The following is a 26,378-nucleotide window of genomic DNA, read 5'->3' as shown; positions in this document are numbered from 1 at the left end:
AATCATGTCTCGCAAATTTAATTGAGCTTTTTGAAGGGGTAACCAAGAATGTAGATGAGGGCAGTGCAGTTGATGATGTCTATGTGGACTTTAGCAAGGTCTTTGACAAGATGCCGCATGGTAGGCTGTTGCATAAGGTTAAATTACACGGGATCCAAGATGAGGTAGCTAAATGGATACAAAACTGGCTTCTTGACAGAATGTGGGTATGCCGGCGTTGGACTGGCGTAAACACAGTAAAAAGTCTGACAACACCAGGTTTTAGTCCAACCTATTTATTTGATAATATACTCACAAGCTTTCGGGGTTAGCCCCTTCGTCAGGTGAATGGAGAGTTCTGGCCTCAGACAGAGCATATAAAGCACAGACAGTTCAGAGACTGAGGCTCATCAGGGGGAGAGAGGGTGCCATTGTCAATGGGGTGCAAGTGACATCCACCCCCCCTAGACTGGCTAAATCTAAGGGTCAGGGACAAAAGGGGGCTGCTGGGAGGAGGAAGGGGGGTGAGGAGCGGAGGCCTCAGCCTCTTAATCTGCATAACAGGTTTGAGGTTCTTGCTTCCAGTCTGGAAGAGGACGAGGCAGGTGAGGTTGGTGAGCAAACTGCACACGGTACAGTGATGCAGCAGGACATAGGCAAAGAGAAGGGGAAAAGGAACGTAGTAGTGATTGGGGATAGTGGGGTGAAGGGTATTGACACTGTCCTTTGTCACAATGACAAAGTGCACAGAAGGGTGTGTTGTCTGCCTGGTGCTCGGGTACAGGATGTCGCAGCTGGGCTGCAGAGGAATCTGGAGTGGGAGGGTGAGAATCCGGTCGTTGTGGTACATGTGGGTGCCGGTGACGTAGGCAAAGTGCGGACTGAGGATCTGGGGAGGGAGTATGAAAAGCTGGGAATGGAATTAAAAAGTAGAACCGACAAGGTAGTCGTCTCTGGGCTACTGCCTGAACTGAGTGCAGACGGGCGTAGGGTTGACAGGATAAAGGAAGTGAATGGGTGGCTCAGGGATTGGTGTGGGAGGAATGGGTTCGAATTTATGGGGCATTGGCACCAGTATTGGGGTAGGTGGGACTTGCTCGGGCGGGATGGGGTTGGTCTGAACCGTGCTGGGACCAGAGTGTTGGCGAATCGAGTAAAGAGGACTGTAGACAGGGCTTTAAACTAATTAGGGGGGGGAGGGTGCGAGGGTAGGTGACGCTACGAGGTCTAAAGTTAAGGATAGGGTACAGGTAAGGGAAGAGGCCGAGGATGTCCCAATTGGTGGCGTTACGGCAAATAGGGTCCAGGTGAAGGCTGGGATGAAAGCGCTTTATCTGAATGCACGAAGCATTCGGAATAAAGTGGATGAGTTGGTGGCGCAGATCGACACAAATGGATACGATCTGGTGGCCATTACAGAGACGTGGCTGCAAGGTGACAGGGACTGGGAGATGAATGTACAGGGCTATCAAGTGTTTAGGAAGGATAGGCAGGAGGAAAGAGGGGGTGGCGTAGCTCTGCTGATTAAGGATAGTATCAAGGTGGTAGCAAGGGATGATATCGGAGCCAAAGAGCAGAAAGTGGAATCGTTGTGGGTGGAGATTAGGAACAGCAAAGGGAGGAAGACGCTGGTGGGTGTCGTCTATAGGCCCCCAAATAATGATCTGGAGGTGGGGCGGGCTGTTAACGCGCAAATAAGTGCGGCGTGCAGGAATGGGACGGCAGTAGTTATGGGAGATTTCAATCTGCATATTGATTGGTCGACCCATGTTGGACGAGGTGGGCTCGAGGAGGAGTTCTTGGAATGCTGCCGGGATAATTTCCTTGAACAGTTGTGTGTTGGAGCCGACGAGGGAGCGAGCTATCTTGGATCTGGTGCTATGTAATGAGGCGGGTAGAATTAGGGACCTTGCGGTGAAGGATCCTCTTGGAGAGAGTGATCATTGCATGGTGGAGTTTCTGTTGCAGATGGAGGAGGAGAAAGTGGGTTCCCGGACACGCGTCCTTTGTTTGAATAGAGGGGAGTATGGTAGGATGAGAGAAGAATTGGCGAATGTGGACTGGGGGAGCGCGTTGGAAGGTAGGTCTGCTGAGGAGCAGTGGAGGATCTTTAAGGAGATCTTTCTTGGTGCTCAGCAGAAATTTATTCCGATGGTCAAAAAGGACAGTAGGAGGAGAAGTAATAAGCCATGGATAACGAAGGAGGTGAAGGAAAGTGTTAAATTAAAAGCGGAGGAATTTAGAGTAGCTAAGAGCAGTGGGCGAGAAGAGGATTGGGAAAGGTTTAAATGTCAACAAAGATTGACAAAGAAGTTGATAAAGGAGGGTAGGAGAAGCTATGAAGCTGGGCTAGCACTTAATATAAAAAAGGATAGCAAGAGTTTTTATAAATATATAAAAAGGAAGAGGCTGGCTAGGGTGAACGTTGGTCCTTTAGAGGATGAGAAAGGGGACCTAGTGGTAGGGGATGGGGAAATGGCTAAGGTCTTGAATAACTTTTTTGTTTCTGTCTTCACGGAGGAGGACGTGAATAATTTGCCGGGTGTTAGCGATGGAAAGGTGGTAGGACTGGAGGGTCTTAATGACATTACTGTTACTAGAGAGGTGGTGCTCGACAGACTGGAGGGGCTGATTGTGGACAAGTCGCCAGGACCGGATGGAATGCATCCGAGGGTTCTGAAAGAAATGGCGGAGGTTATAGTGGATGCCTTGGTGGTTATTTTCCAGACGTCGCTGGATTCCGGGGAAGTGCCGGAAGATTGGAAAACGGCTAATGTTACGCCGTTGTTTAAGAAGGGTGCCAGGCAAAAGGCGGGGAATTATAGGCCGGTTAGTTTAACGTCTGTGGTAGGTAAAATGTTAGAATCCGTCATTAAGGAGGAAATTGCGAGGCATCTTGAAGGGAATTGCTTGATAGGGCAGACGCAACACGGTTTCATTAAAGGGAAGTCGTGTCTGACAAATTTACTGGAGTTCTATGAGGATGTGTCTAGGGCAGTGGATAGAGGAGAGCCGGTGGATGTGGTCTTTCTGGATTTTCAGAAGGCGTTTGACAAGGTACCTCACAAGAGGTTATTGCAGAAGGTCAGGGGACATGGAGTTGGGGGTAGGGTGTTAGCGTGGATAGAGGAGTGGTTGTCAAATAGGAGGCAGAGAGTGGGGGTCAACGGGTGCTATTCGGATTGGCGGTTGGTGTCTAGTGGGGTGCCCCAGGGGTCAGTGCTGGGGCCTCAGCTTTTTACCATTTATATAGATGATCTGGAGGAGGGAACCGAGTGCAGGGTGTCGATATTTGCTGATGACACCAAGATTGGGGGAACGGCAAATTGTGCGGAGGGTGTGGAGAGTCTGCAGAAGGATCTAGATAGGCTGGGCGAATGGGCCAGGAAATGGCAAATGGAATTTAATGTTGGCAAGTGTGAGGTGGTCCACTTTGGTAGGAAAAATGGTAGGAAGGACTATTACTTACGTGGCGAAAAACTGCAGCAGGCGACGGTGCAGAGGGACCTCGGGGTCCTTGTGCATGAGTCGCAAAAACCCAGCTTGCAGGTGCAGCAGGTGGTCAGGAAGGCGAATGGGATGCTGGCCTTCATAGCGAGGGGGATTGAATATAAAAGTAGGGAGGTCTTGCTGCAGCTGTATAGGGCATTGGTGAGGCTGCAGCTGGAGTACTGTGTGCAGTTTTGGGCGCCGCACCTGCGCAAGGATATTTTGGCCCTGGAGGGAGTGCAGAGGAGGTTTACTAGGCTGATACCGGAGTTGAGGGGGTTGAGCTATGAGGAGAGGCTGAATAAACTAGGCTTGTACTCGTTAGAGTTTAGAAGAATGAGGGGAGATCTCATTGAGACATATAAGATGATGAATGGGATGGATAGGATAGAGGTGGAGAGACTCTTCCCTCTCAAAAAAGACAGTAGGACTAGGGGGCACAGCCTCAAGATAAAGGGGAGGCGGTTTAGAAGGGAGTTGAGGAGGAACTTCTTCACTCAAAGGGTGGTGAATCTCTGGAATTCTCTGCCCGTTGAAGTGGTGGAGGCTGCCTCGCTAAATATTTTTAAGAAGCGGGTTGATGGGTTCTTGATAAGAGAGGGGATTAAGGGTTATGGGGAGAGGGCGGGAAAGTGGAACTGAGCCACGACAGATCAGCCATGATCTTATTGAATGGCGGGGCAGGCTCGAAGGGCTAGATGGCCTACTCCTGCTCCTAGTTCTTATGTTCTAGATCACTGATTAGAATGCGAATCCTTACACCTAACCTGCTGTTCAAGACCTGAAGTGGCTAATAATGTGAGTGGAAGGAGCACTGATCACAGGTTAAAGAGATGTGTATTGTCTCCAGACAGTACAGTAAGTGAGGTTTTGCAAACCCAGGCAAGTCACGGGGGTTACAGATAGTGCGACATGAACCCAAGATCCCTGTTGAGACCGTCCTCATGTGTGCGGAACTTGGCTATCAGTTGGTGTAAGGATTCGCATTCTAATCAGTAATCTCTAAACTGTCTGTGCTTTATATGCTCTGTCTGAGGCCAGAACTCTCCATTCACCTGACGAAGGGGCTAACCCCGAAAGGTTGTGAGTATATTATCAAATAAATAGGTTGGACTAAAACCTGGTGTTGTCAGACTTTTTACTGTGTTCTTGACAGAAGCCAGAGGGTGGTTGTAGAGGATTGTTTTTCAAACTGAAGGCCTGTGACCAGTGGTGTGCCTCAGGGATCAGTGCTGGGTCCACTGTTATTTGTCATTTATATTAATGATTTGGATGAGAATATAGGGGGCGTGGTTAGTAAGTTTGCAGAATGCACCAAGATTGGTGGCATAGTGGATAGTGAAGGAAGTTATCTCCAATTGCAACGGGATCTTGATCAATTGGGCCAGAGGGGTGACAAATGGCAGATGGAGTTTAATTTAGACAAATGCAAGTGATGCATTTTGGTGGAATTAACCAGGTCGGACTTACGCAGCTAATGGTAGGGCATTGGGGAGAGTTACAGAAGATAGCGATCTAGGGGTTACATGTTCATAACTCCTTGAAAGTGGACAGAGCAGTGAAAAAGGCATTCGGCATGCTTGGTTTCATCGGTCAGAACATTGAATATAGGAATTGGGACGTCTTGTTGAAGTTGTAAAAGACATTGATAAGGCCACGCTTGGAATATTGTGTGCAGTTCTGGTCACCCTATTATAGAAAGGATGTTATTAAACTTGAAAGAGTGTAGAAAAGATTTACTAGGATGCTACTGAGACTTGATAGTTTGAGTTATAAGGAGAGGCTGGATAGACTGGGACTTTTTTCTCTGGACCGTAGGAGGCTGAGGGGTGATCTTATAGCTGTCTATAAGATAATGAGGGTCATAGATCAGTTAGTTGGTCAATATCTTTTCCCAAAGGTGGGGGAGTCTAAAACTAGAGGGCATAGCTTTAAGATGGGTAGGAGAGAGATACAGAAGTGTCCAAAGGGGCAATTTCTTCACACAGAGGATGGTGAGTGTCTGGCACAAGCTGTCAGAGGAAGTAGTAGAGGTGGATACAATTTTGTCTTTTAAAAAGCATTTAGATAGTTACATGGATAAGATGGGTAAAGAGGGATATGGGCCAAATGCAGGCAATTGGGATTAGCTTAGGGTTTAAAAAAAAGGGTGGCATGGACAAGCTAGGCCAAAGGGCCTGTTTCCATGCTGTACACCTCGATTCTGAGTTCACAACCTTGAGTGAAGGAATTTCTTTCAAGTTCAATTTTAGGTAAATGAATCTTTATTCTGAGACTCTGAACTTTGATTCTACATTGGGAAGCGTCCTTTGTCAAGCCCCTTAAGGATGTTATGTTTCAATTAGGTCACCTCTCATTCTCCAATATTCTAAGAACATAGACCATGTCTATTCAATCTCTCCGCGCACGGCAATCCTTTAATCACAGGAATAAGTTTAGTGATCCTTCGTTGCATTTCCAGAAAGGCCAGGATATCCTTCCTTGGATATGGAGACCAAAACTGCACAGACTATTCTAGGTGTGGCCTCACCATGGTCCTTCGTAATTGTAATAAGACTCCTTTACTTTTGTACTCCAGTTTCTTTATAAGAAAAGCTAACTTACCATTTGTTTTCCTAATTGCTTGTTTTTCCTCCCAAAATGGGTATTTCACATTTCTCCATATTATAATCCATATGCCATGTTCTTATCCAGGTATATAGAACATTACAGCACAGTACAGGCCCTTTGGCCCTCAGTGTTGTGCCAAGCTATGTCCAATCCCAAGATCAAGCTTTCCCCCCTCTATAATTCTGGAGTGCTCCATGTGCGTATCCAGTAACCGCTTGAAAGTTCCTAAAGTGTCCGACTCCACTATCACAGCAGGCAGTCTATTCCACACCCCAACCACTCTGAGTAAAGAATCTACGTCAGATATCCCTCCTATATCTACACAACCCATCTATTGGCCTTTGCAACTTTTTTACATCTTCCTTGTGACTTCCATGCAGCTACTTTCCCCACTTAATTTTTACGGTCAGAAAAATTGGATAAATTATTCATGGCCCCCAACTGAAACCTTGTATCTAGCTAGTTATGGCCTACCAACCTAAAAATGACCTGTTTACTGTTGGCTAACCAATCCTTAATTTATGCAAATATATTCCCATCTCATGCCCCATGGGCCATAATTGCAAGTGCCTCATCAATTTTTGAACAAGGAATTTAATCTATTTTCTGTAATTAATTAACTGAATGCTCCTTCAAGCGGCTAAATCTTTAGTGAAGGAGCATTTTTTCTTTCTGTTTCTCTTTCATATGAAACTCTTTTGTCAAAAATAAATCATAGCATAATATAAAAAGAAAGAAACTGCAAATGCTTGCTTTTTTGTTGAGGTGTTTGTGAGATCAGTGAAAGAAATTATTGGTCTGGCTGATGCACATTAGGAGAGGGACAAAATGTTGGTATAGTTCAGGCAAGTCATAATGTATAAATGTTTATTATAAATAATTCGTAAAGGAGGGAATACTTAGCTTAATGAAAAGGTTTGAAATCTATGATTCAAATTCAAATATCTGTTTGAATTTCAGGTACACTTATAAATTTTCTATATTTTCTTTATTACGGCTTGTTTTCAATGCATGTATCTTCAGGGATTCAAAATAGTTGGAAAGGCAAAAGGATCTCGTAGGTGGTGAACGCAAACTTGTATACAAGTTTATGGCCAAGGTCCTGTTCAGGGACCAGTTTGAATTTTAGTACAGAAGATGCACTTCCTTTTTTCTACATATCTGGGGGAATATTTGTCCTCCGTATGTATTTTGCCTGAAGACAGGTCCTTGGCTCATTGTCTACTGATGCTTCAACTTGAACCATTTTTTTAGCAGTTCTAGTCAGTGATTATTTGTCTACCACTCTTGAGAGCAGGGTAAGGAGGCAGGCCCAAAGCCCAGAATGGGAAATATATTTGCATGTTGTTCTAAATTGGCTATTCAATATTGATGTTAGCTTTTCTATTAATTTCTTCGTTTGATGCTTGGGCTTGTTACAGTCACTGGATATGTAAAAGTAGTCCAGGCCATGGCCCCTCCCCAACCCTTGACTTTATCTTGTCCTTGTCTCTAACCAGTGGGATGTGATTTGGTCCCTTGCTCAGGGTTTCACTTGTCCGCCTTTATCCTCATTATGTTAACATTCAGGAAGCCTGACCAGCTTTCTGTGATTTATGAAAAACAATATTTCAATGTTCTCACTTAAAGGCTTAAAATTGATCAGAAACTCTACTTTCAATGCAGGCACTTTATTCAAAATTTTGATGCAGAGAAAGTTTAGGAATCCAGTTTTTATTTTGGTTTATCAGCTCTAAAAGTGTCTCAAATTTTTCAAGGACACACTTAAATTTGTTTGATTAAATTCTTTCTATAATAGGCTAATAATGTCTTCGCAATGGGGATTTTCATTTTAATCCTCTGCTGTACTACCATGGTACATCGGTAATTGTATATACAAACCTAGGAGGTCATATAGAATTCATTTTAACCTGAATGCTTTCCTAGCTGTAATGCTAAGCTAAGGCATTACAGGAGAAATCTGAGAGAACTGATTGGATGTTTCCTCTCTGCAGATGATTAATATGGCTGCAGCTTTTTTCCTCACTGCCGGTGGTTAACTGCAGACCTCCGTGATTTTATGCTTGCAGTGGTATGAACTTGGAGAGAGAGAGGGAGAGAAGGTCACAACAGATGAGTTAGCTATCCTCAAATACTGTAGTTTTCTTTGCAGAAAAAGCAGTTTGAGCTTTAAGGTACATAATGAAGGCATTTCATTGTTGCTCTCTCTTGGATTGTTGTGAGGCCAGCTTTCATGGTAAGTACACACCTTAAAGCTGTGATATTAGAGTCCTTGTTTAAGGCACCTGCCTTTAATTATAGTCTTTGGGTGTTAAAATGATTAGAAATAAGTTTTTTTTTGATGCAGCTTTGCTTCCTGGTGTGCGCTGCATACATAAGGAACAGTAATGATGAATCATTTTGGAAATGACATTCTGCTTTCAGCTTCATTTAACGAAGATTTAGATCATGATCTGTTCCCGACTTCCATGGGGAGGGCGTCTTCCTGGTGCTGGTACAACGGTATTATTAAAATGTACAGGGAAGGTAATGAGCTCTAGAATCATTATCAAATTTTGTTTTTATTGATCAAATTAATTTTTGGCAGGATATCTTGTGCATTTTTGTGTAAATCAAATGTATGCGTTAACATTACCATGTTGAATACTGAATTCATTCAAATGAAATTCGTATCTTTTTCTTCTCCACGTTGACAGGCTTTGTATGCTATGCATATAGCCAACCTGCATAATCATTCAACAATTTAAGTTTCTATTTCCATGCTTCAGTAGGTGAAAAAAGGTTGCCATCCCTTTAAAAGGGGAAACCTAGTAAATCTAATAGTGTTGATGTATTATTTACTTCAGCAGGGTAGAGTCATGCAAATATGTGGAAGGGTAAATGGAGATGATACAATGGGATGCAGTCAATATGTGGAAATGGCTATGCTTTAAATGCACTTCAGAACCACATTTGTATAGATTCATTTACTACAAATAAATAGTGAAGCATTTCTATATCTGATGTGAGAATTTCTTTTAATTGCATGCATCGTGAGTGCAACTCGTCTTGATGCTGAGAAAAGTATTGAATGTGAAATATCTATTAAGAAAGTACATTAGACTCAACGTTTGTGGAGAAAAAGCAGAATGTGAAGATTATATTGGAAGCCTGATGTGTGACACATTGATCAATTCTGAATAAAATGCATTACTATTTGATTAGTATTGATCTTCATTGTACTATGGTGTATTTTAATTCTGCTGAGTGACTAACTTTGCGTTGATTTATTATTTTGCAATGTGTCGAGGATAATTTCAGTTTTCAAAACAGATTGCCTGTGATCATTCAATTTTGTCAAAGTGACTCAGATGGTCCCTTGGAAATAATTTTATAAATGAAATGTGGGCTTTGCCCAAGCTGGTTAGCAATGACGTATTAGGGCAGGGCAATAAAAGTTGGATATAAATACCAGTTTCTGAAAAGGCCATTTGGGTAGCGTTGCAGAAATGTGCAATGCTGAAGATTTTGAGGGAAATGTGGTCACCACAGACATTTTTTGTGTGTGTGTTTCTTTGCTAATGGAAGTTTGTCTGCCAGATGGGTATTTATAGCTCGGTACTCCATTCGGATGAGTTATTATGGTTTCTGCATGCTGGATGGCTGAAGCAATAGAAACATAAGTAGTTCAGCCATTAAAGTTACACAGTCCAGCTCCCTAAATGGTTCAGTTATAAGTTCCACTATGTGATGAGATATAATGTGCAGAAGGTTCCACATTCCTGTGTTCACAATACATTGCTTGACCAAGCAATAACAGCAACATAATTGTATCCAATATTTCTTGAGTTAAAATAATTCCGTTTAAGTTTCTTCTGATTGATATTACATAATGTGGATAGTATGTCTGTGAGTGGTTGAAGAACAAAGATCTCTCTGGATTTTGCCTTTCTGATTCTTATTTAGAAATCAGAAGTAGTATTCCTAAGCAAAATACTTTTTTTGGACAATCTTTTGGGTTTTGGCATCACTCCTTCAATGAATATGTGGAAGTAATTGCTCAGCAATCAGACTGGATAGTCCTGCTTTAAAAATCTGTCTAATTTTTAGGACTATAAACGACTTTACTGCATCTTTTTTATTGTTATAATTAACCATTTTGCATAACCAGATGGAATTCTTCCACATGGCATATGCTACCATTCCTTGCTAAAGTTTCCTGTTGCTGTTTTAGCTTACATGAATAAATAAACATTTCAAATTAAACATTTAGATGTAATTTGTGGACCATTATCAAAAAATATATATATATTCCAAATTCTTTAAATGAGCTCATGTTGCCCAGATAATCAGTTTCCAGTAGTAAGTATTTAAATAATTATTCCCAGCTAATAATTGGTTGTGTTTGCTGATTGCAGTTTATCGTGCATTTCATGGTGATCAGTATCTTTTGTTGATTAGTATCTACTTAAACATCACACTTCTTTGATAGTTCTCCTTATTTATTTAACCTCTGAAATAAAGGAACAGATTTATTTGTGATGGTGGAGCTGCAGGAGGACATGGATAGAATGGTCAACAAATAGTAGAGATATTTTAACACATTGGGTTGACCTTTACTGAAAGAAAGGATATCAGAGAGAAGACCCTGCAGTAGTCGCAATGGCACAATGGTTAATACTGTTGCCTGTCAGTGCCAAGGACCTGAGTTTAATTCCGGCCTCGCGTCACTGTCTGTGTGATGTTTGCACATCCTCCCTGTCTTTGCTTGGGTTTCCTCCAAATGGCCCAGTATCCTCCCACAGTCCAAAGATGTGCAGTTAGGTTGATTGGATACAGTAAATTGCCCCTTAGCGTCAGGTGACTAGCAGAAGAGGTTACAGAGTGGGATTGTAGTCTGTGCAGACCCGATGGGCCAAATGGCCTTCTCCTGCACAGTAGGGATTCTATGATAATTGAGATAAGTTGTGATTGATAGATTTTAGATATGTTAGTTTATCTAAAAGATAGCAAAGGCACCAGCACCTTTTGATATTGGATTCTAAAGAAATTGATGGAGAAAATTAGAGGCTTTAGAAATTGTATTTAAAGATATTATTAAGTACAGATGTGCTCTAAATGACTGGGGAGTGGCCAGTATAGTACCTATCTTTAAAAAGGAAATTAAGCTAATCTGGGAACTGGCATGCCAATTATTTTATTATCAATGATTGTGAGAGGTCTTTGGAGACTTCAAATTACCACATATATAGGGACAAAGAGAACATAGTTAGAAGTATCTATCACATAATTCAAAATGGACAATCCTGCTTGATCAATCTAATAGAATTTAATGGGGCAGTTAGAGACATTGTAGATGAGATAATTGCACTGGGTGTAGTTGATATGGACCTGAGGAAAGCTTTTAATGTGGTAACACATGGGATTAATATAGAAATGAAGGTGCGTGGACATAAGGGAAAGATAGCAAACTGGGTTGAAAAATTAGTTTGAAGGAAGAAAATGGTAGAAGTGCTGCCAGCTGAAATCCAAATTACTACAGAGTTGAAGTGGTTAGTTCACTATAATGCGCGCTACCATGTCTCTTGCCCAAACTAGAAGATTTCATGCCTATTTGACTGTACATGCTACCTTTTCAGGAGAGCTCATTTTTTCAAGGAAGTGCTGACAAAATATCAAATGCAGAGTTGATAAAATATAATCTAGTTGCACTTGTGATCCATAACTATGACTATGAAAATGAATTTTGTAGTTATTTAATCTCAGCACTATTTTAAGTCTGAACATCTTTGTAATTTGGATTATGTGAATGTTGCCATTTCCTTTTTAATGACTAAATCTCACTTCACTATATCTTGCTGCATCCCATCATACTTCTCGATTCAAATTTTGCATGTCAAGTTACATAGCTTCAGTCACTACGCAGATCCCTGGGCAGGCATCATCTTCAGTGACTTCTGCATTCCACTTCCTCCTACGTGTGATCGCTTGCAGTAACCAGACTGACCATGCAACATTTATACTTCCCCCGTCGCTGACAGCAGTGAAGAGTAAGCTTCAATAGAGAACCCCACAGGTCAGGAATGTTGGCATTCCCAATCATTTCCTCTAGTAAATCATGATGCAGCGTCAAGATAAATTTGCCTGATCTTTTAAGATATGTATCCTAGAAGATGCTTTTTTAAAATGAAGTCTGGCTAGCCCTGACAATTGCCAGTCTTCCAACTAAACAGGGGTGGAGTTTCTGCTTTGGCGGCTGTGATTCTGGCACAAATTGTACCCAGAAGAGTCATGTTTTTCCTTGTGTCATGTCCATCTGTTCTAAACCATTGATAGTATTTGGTAGTATTTACTTGAAGATAATACTTAGTTTGTGGATGATAAACTTTAATGTTAGTTAGCAGTCTTAGAGGTGCAAGTAAATTATTTATTTTATACAGGAATATGAAGAAAGATCTAGGAGAGCCCAGAAATCCCCCTCTCCTAATCAGAGTGTGAGGAAAAACCTCGACTTCGAGCCCCTCTCCACAACAGCACTTATCCTTGAGGATAGACCAGCGTAAGTCCCAAACTTCTCATTTTTAAAGCTCAACTGCAAGAAGGATGTATACCCTAAAGTACTTGCAATCTCCCGCAATGTACGAGATAAAGCTGAATAGCGTTAAGACCAAATTGAGTTTCTATTTTTCTTACTACGTTGCTAAATTGGCTTGTGGTTCAATGTTCCCATTTGTAAACTACCAATCTATCTTTTTATTGTGTAAAGACCTAAAAAAACAAAAATTTGAATTGACATTTTTCGGTCCTTTCTTTTTTGAAGGGAGAAGAACGGTAAGTTACAATATTAGAAGTTAAATTATTTACCCATTACACTATAGAGAATATTGAAGACAGATAAATGTAAGACGTGGCAAAGCTCTAATCCTAATTTACTATATTCCACATATTGATTATTGAAAATGAGTTGATAGATCCACTTTGCATAAACCAAATGACTATAATAACACACAGCTTTTTTAGATTTTAATTACCCAATGTGTGGGCAATTAGCCAGGGGTGCACAAAAATAGGTGATGGCTATGATGCTCCCAATGATTAAATTATCTGAATGCATTCATCATCTGACCTAAGAGATGACATAAGCAATCTATTTGAGACAGGCCAGCTTCTTATGAAGCTACGACAGGAGGTGCCATCTGTCACAGTGGTAAAGAGAAATGCATCAGAAAACCACAGCAAGGCAGTGCTATGTTGTGTTATTCTAAACAGATCAGTGAGTAAATCATTATTCAGTGTGGTAGCACAATGGAATTTCACTGCCTGGCATGTACAAAGTTAGCTAACCTTTGGTGGCTCATTGCTGAGACACTGTTTAACTTCAACATATTTGATTTAGGTGAGAGGCAGTAAACATCCACTGGGGTTGCAAATATTCATGCTCCCTAACTTTCTTGTATAGACAATGGTTGAAATTGCGGTTGAGCAGGGCTGTGATGCCCCTAATAGTCAAATAGCTTGCTGATACATTTTGCTTGTGCTCTGTTGTGAAAGATATCATGTTGTGGTACTGGTGGTGCTTCTCTCTATGGCAACATGCCCCAGTGAGTCTTTGGGGAGTTAGCAGGTAGGAAGCTAAAGGTAAACAATGTGGTAATGTAACTTTTAAATCATTAATTTCTTGCATTCAGCTTTACTAGGACAAAGTTAACACTTGTGGGAATGCATTGTGTTGAGTCAGAATTGTTTTGAATCATTTGAATAGAAAGTTATTGAATGTTCTCAGATGCTATGGAAAGTATTTGCAACACAAACGTTTAGAACTGAGAAACATTTACTACCTGCTTCCCTCTGAATTCCCTCACCAAAAGAAATACTTGGCTCAAATTAAGGCTCAGGATTCTTAAATTATTTCTTTAATTGTTAAATTATGCAGAACTATGGGATAAATCCAAAACATTTGTTAAATCACTCGTGCAGAATCAAATTGTGAAGGGTGAGATGAAAATGACTGACAATATGATGTTTGACTGATGGCTTGCTGACTCTACTGCAATCTTAACTGGAAGGGTTTCAGCCTAATTGTACAATGGCTTCAGTTTCGATTTAGGAAGGGTGTGGCAGTTTATTAGGTGGGAAAATGAGACATATTGAAAATAAATATATTGGCGATCCTTTGGGGGCATGTGGAATAGGTGGGTTGAAGCCCCTTTCCAAAAAAGAGCAGATCATCTCGGTTGATCCTTCAACCATTGCTAGGGGAGTTATTTTCAATGAGATATTGAAATGTAGCCCCATTCACCACCTTGTATGGATTTTAAAAATCTCATGATACTACTTGAAGAACAGCGAACTTATGCTATCTTGCTCGACAAACACTAACCATCAAATTGGTTATTATCGTATGGTCATTCAAGAACTTTGTGAACAACCTGCTCCTGCATAATAGTGCTTTTCAGAAGCATGCGACTGGTTGTAAAGTATTTTGGAACATTCCAGGAAGATATAATGGGCTATTCCGATCTTTCTTTGTTACTTTGTTTGAGTAGAGTAGTGAAAGAAAAGGTTGTGAGTGAGAGCATTTGGGTTTCTTCCTTCCTTGGCTCCTTCATCTGTATTGTGGCCACATCCCTTGCTTGATATGTTTCATTAGTTAATTGTAGCACACTCTTGCATTTGTGCCAAGTTGTTGCATTTCTTAAGCAAAAAGTACAAAATTTAATCTAGGGTGTTTTATTTTCTTATCACATGGTTACATTTGATTCACCATTGCATATTTGCTTTGTTTAAGGTTAATATAGGAATGTCAATTTTTTAAAAATCATATTCAAATGCACGTCAGTTGAAATTGTTGCACCTTTACTGGAGATTACATATCTTGGACCCAAAATGGTTCATTGTGTGTCTTTTCTATTATGAATTGTTACAGTAGTTGGCGAGCTAACAAACACTTTGTAACCACTCTTGTTTCACTTTAGGAATCTCCCTGCAAAGCCTGCAGAAGAGGCTCAGAAACACAGACAGCAGTACGAAGAGATGGTGGCTCAAGTGAAAAAACGAGGTTAAAAGCTAGTTTTCATAGAATCTACGGTGCAGAGGGAGGCCGTCCTGCCCATCAAGCATGCATTAACAAGAATTCCACCCATGTACCATCCCCGTAACCCCACATATCCACCCTCCCAGTCCCCCTGACACTAAGGGACAATTGACTATGGCCAATCATGAACAGCGGAGCAGACTCGATGGGCTGAATGGCCTAATTCTGCAGCTTTGTTTTATGGTCTTATTGTCAATCAACCTGACCTAAATATCTTTTGACTATTTAATGTATTAGTATATTTTAGTGGCAGTTTTCAGGGAGCTATCCTTATGCTAAAATTAATGGCTAGGTGACGTGAAGTAGCATTCTTAGTTACTTCAGGTTTCTTTTCAAAATTTTTTAACACGCCCCTCGCCCCTCCTGCATTTCAACAGCTGCCTGTTGGGAATTGCCCAGCATTAAATCCACTTTGTACCCTGCTTCATTGTTCTTTCCAATAACCACTGGGCAGTAAAATCCAGTGGGAACAGAATGGGCATCCATTCTGATCGCATCAGTTTTCAGCCAGGCAGGTTAGGTTAATGTCACTCCTCAGATCTTTGCATGCTCATTTTCTGTAGTTAAAGATGTATTCATAGTTGGTAATGTTTGTGAAGGAAAAATAGATGGAGGTTTTGGATATCTTGTTCAAGCATTTGGCTATCTCGGTAGACCATCTTATTAGTGTGTTCAGATAGTATCTTTGTTGAATTTGAGTATTTATAGAATGTGACTTTTCTTAAGATGTTGGTATAGAAAATTGTCTTAAGATCTCATAAGTTTATATTAAACTTTTGTTTCATGTAGAGCAAAAAGATGCTCAGAGGCGAAGGAAACTGCTGGAAGACAGATGTAAACTGGAAGAAACAATTGGTAATGCTGTGGTTACCTGGAACAATGAAATCCTACCCAATTGGGAGGCTATGTGAGTGAAGAATGAAGAAAATATTTTTAATGTTGCAGTACTAAGTTGACTTGTGTGAATACTCACTAGTTTTTAAGCACTGGTGTGTGAACTAATGTAATGCATACTGGACATAGAACTTTCTTCAAAGTATTGATTGCTTTTCAATTATAATGATAGGAGGGCATTAAAATGTTGAAATTTCTCCCAACCATAGAGCATACTTAGACCTATCAGTTACTTTCCCTGATGGCTTAACTGTCATTTCAGCTGTACGTGAATCCTATTAACCTTTTCCCTAAAATTTTTTCACTCCTTTGCCAAAAGAGCTGACCTGCTGCCAATGAGGAGTTTCACTGCCGTGCTTTCTCATTTTGTGAGTGTGAGCCTTCAAAATGAGCAGTGCTTCACTATCTTGGCAAGAGGGAGGGCATCAAAGTGAGCCACATGTTACTACAGCCAAAGGGACACAGAATGCACTTTCCAGAAAGGTCTGATTAAGAACATTCAGTATTCCAATGATTTTTCCCTGTTTTGCCATAATGAGGTCTGAGGCAATTTGTTTTGTTCCTTCAATTTGATGTGGAGCCATTTGGAAAAGAGGAAATCATGGAAGACTTGTAACTATAAGAGACTATCCTTTGAGTTTTAGCCTGCAAATGTAAACCTTCCTTTCGCCTGACCCTTTATTTCTTCCCCCTAATTTGGTTTGGAACGATTTTATCTTTTGTAGCTGTCTGTTTGCCTTTGCTATTATTTGCTCTCAATGCTGCCTCATCTGGCCAAAGAGCTGAGAATGCAGACCAAAAGAAACAATTGTGCAAAATACAAATTTCAAGGAAAGAGCAGCCTTGCAGGACATTTCTTTGAATGAGATAGTTTGCCTCTTGCTGTTGAAATTCTATCGAAGAATGTTTGCCACAAGTAAGCTGAACATGATAACACTGGCATTTTCCTTTAGCTAAGTGACATTGATTTGAATTTATTTAAATTTAATTTTATCCTAGAGAACATTTGAAAAACATTATTGATGTTGTATCTTGTATATGTATTTATAGTTGCATAGAATTATTACCCATAGTTGAAATAGTTTTCTTTTTAATTTAAAAAACTGAAGGTGTCATTCTCGTAAAGTTCGTGACCTCTGGTGGCAAGGTATTCCTCCAAGCGTTAGAGGAAAGGTGTGGAGCTTGGCAATAGGCAATGACTTAAATATTACTCATGGTGAGTGTTAAACAGCTATCTAGCTGTAAATGTATTGATAAATTTTAAAATACACCACTGCTTTCCAGAGAAATACGTTAGCGAGTCTCTCTGCTTTGATTTCAAGGAAACCAGAAATTTTTACTTTGCTATGATTTATTATAGCTGATGGAAGAACAAGTTTAGAGAGAAGTACTAGAATGCTGGATAGGGTGAGGAATGAAATGATGTATAAGAACATAAGAACATAAGAAATAGGAGCAGGAGTAGGCCAACTAGCTCTTCAAGCCTGCCCCGCCATTCAATAATATCATGGCTGATCTGTCGTGGCTCAGTTCCACATTCCCGCCCTCTCCCCATAACCCTTAATCCCCTCTCTTGTCAAAAACCCATCAACCCGCATCTTAAAAATATTTAGCGAGGTAGCCTCCACCACTTCAACGGGCAGAGAATTCCAGAGATTCACCACCCTTTGAGTGAAGAAGTTCCTCCTCAACTCTGTTCTAAACCGCCCCCCCCCCCCCCCTTTATCTTGAGGCTGTGCCCCCTAGTCCTGCTATCCTTTCTGAGCGGGAAGAGTCTCTCCACCTCTATCCTATCCATCCCATTCATCATCTTATACGTCTCAGTGAGATCTCCCCTCATTCTTCTAAACTCTAACGAGTACAAGCGTAATTTATTCAGCCTCTCCTCATAGCTCAACCCCCTCAACTCCGGTATCAGCCTAGTAAACTTCCTCTGCACTCCCTCCAAGGCCAAAATATCCTTGCGTAAGTACGGCGCCCAAAACTGCACACAGTACTCCAGCTGCGGCCTCACCAACGCCCTATACAGCCGCAGCAAGACCTCCCTACTTTTATATTCAATCCCCCTCGCGATGAAGGCCAGCATCCCATTCGCCTTCCTGACCACCTGCTGCACCTGCAAGCTTGGTTTTTGCGACTCATGCACAAGGACCCCGAGGTCCCTCTGCACTGTCGCCTATCTCATCAGTTATTTAAATTGTAGTTGAACCTAAGAGATTTGCTGTCAGTTTTTGTATCGTTATACCTTTTCTATATTCACAAGTTCAGTAGCAGTCCTTTTTCCTGTCTTTGCGGGTATGTCTTCCCTCATTCTGTTGCTTATCTCTCTTGACCACCGATTGCATTTCTGTCTCCTGATTTGGATTTGAAGTTAAAGATCTGCAATTGAGAAACAGTGTAACTATGGAGTAGAATAAAACCATAAAAGGCATATACAGTGCAACTTAACAGCTGTGAGTTAGGTCTGATTGTTTTACCACAGTGATATAATGTTTATTCTATTGTCATCCTACTAATGGTAGTATGTTTCTCACTCTTCCCTGCCTTGTTTCTAATTTTCTGTTTTCAGGCTAATGCACTGGTTTCGCTGAGTACGAAAACAGAAAATTTACAGTGCATGAGCCAGCCTGTGCTGTTTTTAAAGGGCCTATCTCTCTCCTAATCCCACTCTCTGACTCTTGGTCATGTAGGTTATGGAACTTGAAATGCACACTCATCTATTTTTTTTAAATATGATACCTTTGCCATCCTTTCAAGTTGTGAATTCCATATCTGGACCACTCAATGGGTAAAACAATTTCTCCTCCACTCTCCTGTAATTCCTTTGCCAAGTCCAAGACCCTTGGTTATTGACTCCCTCTACCAATGGAGATCCTTCCTGTTCACTCTATCTAGACCCTGCATTTTATACAGGTCAATTAAATCTCCCTTCACTCTCATCTGTTCCAAAGAAAACCGTCTCGGTCCATATAATCTTTTCTCAAAGTTAAGTTTCTCCATTCAACATTCTGTCAAATTTCCTCTGTAATCCCTCTAATGTGATTGCACCCTTTCTGCAGTGTGGTTACCAGGACCTCAGATGGCATTTCAACTGTGACATAAATAGTATTTTATGCAGTTCCAGTATAACTTTCCTGCTCTTAAATTCTATGTCTCAGCTAGTAAAGGAAACTATACCATTTACCACCTTGTAACTACCTTTTCACCTGTCCTTTGCTTTCAGGGACATGCGGACATTCATTTTAACTTTCCACTCTTCGTTACCCTTCAGTATTCTACCGTTTACTGTGTATTCCTTTGCCTCATTTGTTGTCATGTGGGATCTTGCCAAAACCTTGCTAAAATTCATGTACTAGCACCAACCTCCCCTGTTACTTCCTCAAATAATTCAATTGAGTTAATCAGACATGAGTATGCTGACTGTGCTTGACTAATGCATTCCTTTAAAAAGAAATTATTACACTGTCCCTCAGAATTTTTCCCAATAATTTGCCCACCACAGAGGTTGGGCTGTTTGCTTTGTAATCACTCGTTATCCCTTTCTTCCTTTTTAAACAATGACACAATGTTAGCAGTTCTCCAGCACTACACTTGTAACTGGAGAAATTTGGGCAATGGTGGTCTTAGGTTCCGCTATTTTCTCTCTTGCTTCTTTTAGCAACCTTGAGGTATATTTCATTCAGGCTAGGCAATTTGTCTACTTTCAAAGATATTAAATCCCTTAATATTTCCTCTGTCTATGTTTATCCCATCCAATATTTCACACCCCTTAACTACAATGCCTGTATCATACCCCGCTTTTGGGAATACAAATGCAAAGTATCCTTTAAGAAGCATGCCCACGTCTTCCGCAGGTTCTCTTCTTGATTCTTAATAGGCCTCACTCTTTCCTCTAATATTCCTTTGTTCTTTTTATTTTTTGTTTGCTTTGATTTTACTTGTCAACATTTGTTCATGGCCTTTCTTTGCTCTCCCAGTTACCCTTTTAATTTTCCCCCTGTACTTTCTATACTACAGGCTTTCTGCAGTATTAAACTTGAGGTACCTGGCAAGCTTTTTTTCTGCCTTATCCTATCCCATGTATTCTTTGACATCTAAGGGATCCAAGATTTGAGAGTCCCATCTTTCTTTCGTTACCAATCCTCTATCTCCTGATTGAGTGCCTCCCACTGCTGACACCTAGCTTCCAAGTAGCCATTTCCAGTGCTCTTTTGCCAAATCATACATCTACTTTAATAAAAATGGAGTTGTCTTCAATTTAAAACTTTCTTTGTCCTTCTCTGTGACTGCCCCAAATCTAACTGGTTACTGCCAGCAAAGTGCTGACCCACAGCCTCGCTTCATTCGCTAGAACTAAGGCCAGAACTACTGCTTCTCTTTGAGCTGGAACTTGCTACCTATTCACTACAAGCAAGTTCTCCTGAGCTTAGCACTCTCTACTTCATTAAGATTGTGAAATGTGAAACACTGGGGCGGCATGGTGGCACAGTGGTTAGCACTGCTCCCAGGGACCTGGGTTCAATTCCCAGCTTGGGTCACTGTCTATGTGGAGATTGCACGTTCTCCCTTGTCTGCGTGGGTTTTCTCTGGGTACTCCAGGTTCCTCCCACAGTCTGAAAGATGTGCTGGTTAGGTGCATTGACCCAAACAGATGCTGGAATGTGGTGACTAGGGGAATTTCACAGTAACTTCATTACAGTGTTAATGTAAGCCTTACTTGTGACTAATAAATAAACTTTTTTCATTATTCAAGCCATAGTATCAATCTAGTTTGCAAGCAGGAATCTAGATTTGTGTTGCTTAGATTGGAATTATGTAATAACTTTGATAATGAAAAGCATTGACGTGAGTTTGACACAAGCGCAATACTGGCAGAAGTTGGAAATATGAAATAAAGACAGAAAAGGCTAGAAATGCTTAGACTCAGGCACATTTGGGGAAAGAAAAACATTTTAACGTTCCAGGTGTGTCCCAAATGTTGCATGATAGGCATGGATTTGACATTTTCTTTGGGCAATTATGTACATCCTGCACAGTCTGGACCAGCATTTCCACTTCCAAAACTGAGTATTTGCAAAACAAGTAAATGATGTTTCTCCTATTTGTTGTGGCAGCAAACTTCTCTGATTATGTAGCAGCTAAATGAGATCAGTTTGATTCTGAAGTACATTGTGATGAATATTTCTTTCTTTGCTCTGCTTTTGAAATTGACATGCTGTTTTCATCTAATATGATATAAAACTGCTTCACTTTTTAAAAAGTTTTTAGTTGGAATTGAATTTAATTTCACGTTTGAATTTCTTCAGAAATTACGAATTCACTTTTCAAATAATTCTGTCTTTCAGAACTGTACGACATTTGCTTAACTCGGGCAAAAGATAAATGTAGATCTCTCAGTACAGCACACTCCGATGTCGACAGTGAAGGTACTTGTTTCAAGTGCTTAATTGTGCCCCTGGAGAGGTTTGAACAGTGGTAGCATGTTCATTTTGCATTTGTTATTGTCACAAGTATTGCATTTCTGCAAGCAGTTCGCACTGACATCTATTAAACATCCGCCATTCAGTGTCAATATTAATGAGGAAGGGTCAACTCTTAAGCTTGTTTGGAGGTCTTGTAATGGACGAGGGGGTGGGGGAGGGCATGACATGAAAGAGGAAGTGGAATAGATTTAAATGATTAGTTAGACTGTCAGCAGCAGACTGCGATGTTCAGCCAGCACTTGATAACGCAGCTGAAGCTCAATCTTTACTTACTGTCAGTTAACTACCTTAAATTGAGGTTCTTTTTGTACAGTTTCTTACCATGCAACCTACCTAGTCAGGAGGAAAAGGAAGGTGTACAAAAGGTTCAGGGAGCTAGGAGATGTTAAGGATCTTGAGGAGTATAAGGATTGTAGAAAGGAGCTTAAAAGGGAAATTAGGAGAGCCAGAAGGGGTCATGAGAAGGCCTTGGCGGGTAAGATTAAGGAGAATCCCAAGGCCTTCTATAAATATGTGAAAAGTAAAAGGATGAGAAGAGAAGGGATAGGACCTATAAAAGGTGAAGGGGGAAAGGTCTGTGTGGAACCAGAAGAAATGGCAGAGGTGCTTAATGAGTACTTTGCCTCAGTATTCACAGTGGAAACTGATCTGGGAGATTTTGCTACGGATTTGCAGCAGATGGAAAAGATTGAGTATGCGGATATTAAGGAGGAGGATGTGTTAGAACTTTTGAATTCTATCAAGATAGATAAGTTGCCGGGACCAGATGGGATGTACCCCAGGATACTGTGGGAGGTGAGGGAAGTGATTGCAGAGCCCCGGCGATGATCTTTGCGTCGTCAATGGAGACGGGAGAGGTTCCGGAAGATTGGAGGATTGCGGATGTGGTTCCTATTTTCAAGAAAGGGAACAGAGATAGCCCGGGAAATTACCGACCGGTGAGTCTGACCTCAGTGGTTGGTAAGCTGATGGAGAGGCTTCTGAGGGACAAGATTTACGAGCATTTGGAGAGGTTTGACATGATCAGGAATAGTCAGCATGGTTTTGTCAAGGGCAGGTCGTGCCTTACGAGCCTAGTTGAGTTCTTCGAAAATGTGACTGAACACATTGATGAAGGAAGTGCAGTGGACGTGGTATACATGGACTTCAGCAAGGCGTTTGATAAGGTCCCCCATGCAAGACTTCTTGAGAAGGTGAGAGGGCATGGGATCCAAGGGACTTTGGCCTTGTGGATCCAGAACTGGCTTGCCTGCAGAAGGCAGAGAGTGGTTGTGGATGGGTCTTTTTCTGCATGGAGGTCAGTCACCAGTGGAGTGCCCCAGGGATCTGTTCTAGGACCCTTGCTGTTTGTTATTTTCATAAATGACCTAGATGAGGAAGTGGAGGGATGGGTTAGTAAGTTCGCCGATGACATGAAGGTCGGTGGTGTTGTGGATGGTCTGGAAGGATGTCAGAAGTTGCAGCAGGACATAGATAGGATGCAGGACTGGGTGGAGAAGTGGCAGATGGACTTCAACGCGGATAAATGTGTAGTCGTCCATTTTGGCAGGACCAATGGGATGAACGAGTACACTATCAAGGGCAGGAGTCTTAGCAGTGTTGAAGAGCAGAAGGATCTTGGGGTCCGGGTCCACAGGACTCTTAAATCGGCCTCGCAGGTGGAGGATGTGGTCAAGAAGGCGTATGGTGTACTGGCCTTCATTAATCGAGGGATTGAGTTTAGGAATCGGGAGGTAATGCTGCAACTTTATAAGACCCTTGTCAGGCCTCACTTGGAGTACTGTGCGCAGTTCTGGTCGCCTCACTGTAGGAAGGACTTGGAAGCTATTGAAAGGGTAAGAGGAGATTTACAAGGATGTTGCCTGGACTAGGAGGCATGTCTTATGAAGTTAGGTTGAGTGAGCTGGGACTCTTCTCCCTGGAGAGATGAAGGTTGAGAGGCAACCTGATAGAGGTTTATAAAATGTTGAGAGGAATAGATAGGCTGGATTCTCAGAGGCTATTTCCCCGGGTTGAAATGGTCGCTACGAGAGGACACAGATTGAAGGTGCGGGGAGGCAAGTACAGAAGTGATGTTAGGGGTAAGTTTTTCACTCAGAGGGTGGTGAGTGAATGGAATCGGCTGCCGTCAGTGGTGGTGGAGGTGAACTCGCTGGGGTCTTTTAAAAGACTTCTGGATGAGTATATGGGATTTAATGGGATTGGGGGTTATAGATAGGTCTATGGATTGGTAGGTGTTGATGTGATCGGTGCAACTCGTGGGCCGAAGGGCCTGTTTGTGCTGTAGTGTTCTATGTTAACATAATTTTAATATGAGAATGGGATAGTCAAAATTGTTAACTGATCCCCCATGCCCAACTTCATTGTCTGATTCCATCTAGCGACCTTCATAACAACAAATGTAACTCCTCCACTAGTGGAAGGGTGGCCTGGGTGATCTCCAGTCACTTTAATTGCTGAACAGTATTTTAAACCTGACGCTATTTTCAGTCTGTACTGGAAATGCATCTATTCAATTCCTTAATAGTCAATAAAAAGAAATCAAGTTGTTTTTTGCAAAATTGGAATGCCCCTTTTTTCTCTAATAGGGAGATATAGTAGAAATTAGACTTGATACTCTTTTTTTAAAAAAATCAGCTATTATGTGAACAGTGAATGAATTGTAAAAAATGAATCCTTTCTGGTATCTCAATGCTTAAATACTTGATTGTTCATTGAAGGTTCTAGTTTTTGCAGCATCACAAACTAAGCTATCAAGTAGTGTGTTATGTGATACAGAATAATACATATTGCTACTTTTTAGACCTAGGATTATCTGTAGCAGACAGGGAAGCCAGTCTGGAACTCATAAAGTTGGACATTTCCCGCACCTTTCCTAATCTTTGTATATTTCAACAGGTAAGTGTTTTTAATCTTTTAATAAGTGGAACTGGGGTGTATTTTGTACACAGTTGACTACAAGTATGCGTGCACACCTTTATATGGATAGAAAAATAGTGCAAGTCCACATAGTAGATTGGTTGTGGAAGTATCTGTACTGAATCATTACAGGTCCAAAGAATTGTCCAATTATAAAATATACTGAAAGTTGAACTTGTCAGCTTTTAACTTGTTGAACATTTAATGATGAGAACACGTCTCAATCTCTTAGCCTCCTTCCACTTGGACTATAGAGCTTGTATAAAAAATCCCCAATTATCAATCAACGTTGTGACATTTTTGTTTTGTATAATGAAAGCCAGTTTTCTATCATCACAGAATTGTATAAAATATATAAACGTAATGTAGGCAGTTATTGTTATTCAGCTGCTATAGAAATATATTTGACCTTCCAGATAGGCTTTACAATTCCACTGTAATAAGTTGAGAAGTTCTAACAATTGCAGCACCATTGTCAAGTTCTTTGCCAGATCATTGAATAGTGATTGTCATCTATTAGATCCTTGTGAAGAAACTGTAAACCAAAGTGACTAAATTTACTGAACAATTCTCAAAGAAGAAATTACTGACAAGATTGTCGTTTTTGCAACATAAATTAACAGGCAAATAAAACTTCAAATAAAAAGATATATTTCACTTAAAACAATCAAAACGAAGAAAATACACACCCAACCACAAACATTCCACTTCCGCATTAATGCAGCTACATGGTTCCACAATAACAGTTTTTTTTATTTGTGCAGGGTAGATCAGGTATCCTTTCTGATAACAGCTTTCACCCCTCAGTTTCACAGTTACGGTTATCAACTGCCAGGCACATTTCTAGAACCCTCTTTCCCTTGGGTCATGACAGTCCTGATGCTGTAGCTTTTCGGAATTTCTTTTTAACCGACGAACCAAGAACATTGACTTCACAGTCTGGCAACTACTGGGAGAACGCTCAGCTTTTTAATGTCTGAGGTATTCGTTCAGCTTTCCTGGTTTTACATTTTTTGTGCCAGTTTACAGAACTCTAAGAGCTCCTTTCTCCTTTCTCGTTAGAAAAACAACTTTTTCCTGAGAGTGATTTGCTGCTTTTCACAAGAATTTTGTATGTTAGTCTTTCTGGGTCTATCTGCTTTTCCTTTTTGTGCACATTTGGTCCTCACCCTCCAGCTCTTCTGCTTGTAGCGCTCCTTTATATCTGGCGACAGGACTGTTGTACCTTAACTTCCTGTTAGTACTGTTTCCAGGTCAAGGGTAGCCAGGTTATATAGACCAGTATTTATTGCCCAAGAGCATTATAGTTGCTCTCTTTGTATCATAGAACTCCAGCATTATGGAGTGACTGCAGTGCAGGACGAGACCATTCAGCCAATCGAGCCTGCACCGACTCACTGAAAGAAAATTTTCCCCAGTCCCACACCCCCGCCCTATCACCACAACCTTGTGCATTTACCATGGTGAATGTACCTAATCAACTTTGAACACACTATGGGGCCTGTTCACCTACCTGCACATCGTTTTTACTGAGGATAGAAGCTGGAGCATCTGGAGGAAATGCATGCAGACACACACACAGTTTGCAAACATTCACACAGTCACCCGAGGCCAGAATCCAACCTGGATCCCTGGTGCCATGAGTCAGCAGTGTTAGCCACTATGCCACCATGCCGCAAACTCATGAAAATCTTTTTCGAACATTCTTAAAAACAATTATAGATTCCACTGATATTTTAACAGAATTGCAAACATTCTTTACAAACAGATTAAAGGCCGTCACACATCATTGATACAAGAATGGCTTCCAAATACATTGTGTAGTATTGTGCTGTTTTTAAGCATTTCTAAACTGGCGTACTTAAGAAACGTCATGAATTAATTTCAAATTAGTCCTATTACAGCAGCCTTAAATTAAAATTGTCTTGAAA

The 26,378-nt window shown here is 41.1% G+C and overlaps 1 protein-coding gene across 4 annotated transcripts in view; it reads left to right on the top strand.

The window, feature by feature from the left end:
• LOC145346817 (TBC1 domain family member 14-like) overlaps window positions 1–26,378 on the top strand; it is a 79,749-nt gene that overhangs the window by 40,511 nt on the left and 12,860 nt on the right. For 2 of the 4 annotated variants that reach the window (XM_080194598.1, XM_080194607.1), the window contains 6 exons: window positions 12,498–12,616; window positions 15,033–15,115; window positions 15,941–16,058; window positions 17,155–17,261; window positions 21,391–21,471; window positions 24,332–24,426. In XM_080194598.1, the coding sequence (XP_080050724.1) occupies window positions 12,498–12,616; window positions 15,033–15,115; window positions 15,941–16,058; window positions 17,155–17,261; window positions 21,391–21,471; window positions 24,332–24,426 (603 nt within the window). Of the gene's footprint in view, window positions 1–8,108; window positions 8,315–12,494; window positions 12,617–15,032; window positions 15,116–15,940; window positions 16,059–17,154; window positions 17,262–21,390; window positions 21,472–24,331; window positions 24,427–26,378 lie in introns of those variants that run through there. The other 2 variants (XM_080194617.1, XM_080194587.1) reach the window with 2 other exon arrangements.

Source organism: Carcharhinus amblyrhynchos, chromosome 1, assembly GCF_965287045.1.
Source record: "Carcharhinus amblyrhynchos chromosome 1, sCarAmb.v2.hapA, whole genome shotgun sequence".
NCBI lineage: Eukaryota > Metazoa > Chordata > Chondrichthyes > Carcharhiniformes > Carcharhinidae > Carcharhinus > Carcharhinus amblyrhynchos.
This window is presented reverse-complemented; position numbering and strand designations above follow the sequence as displayed.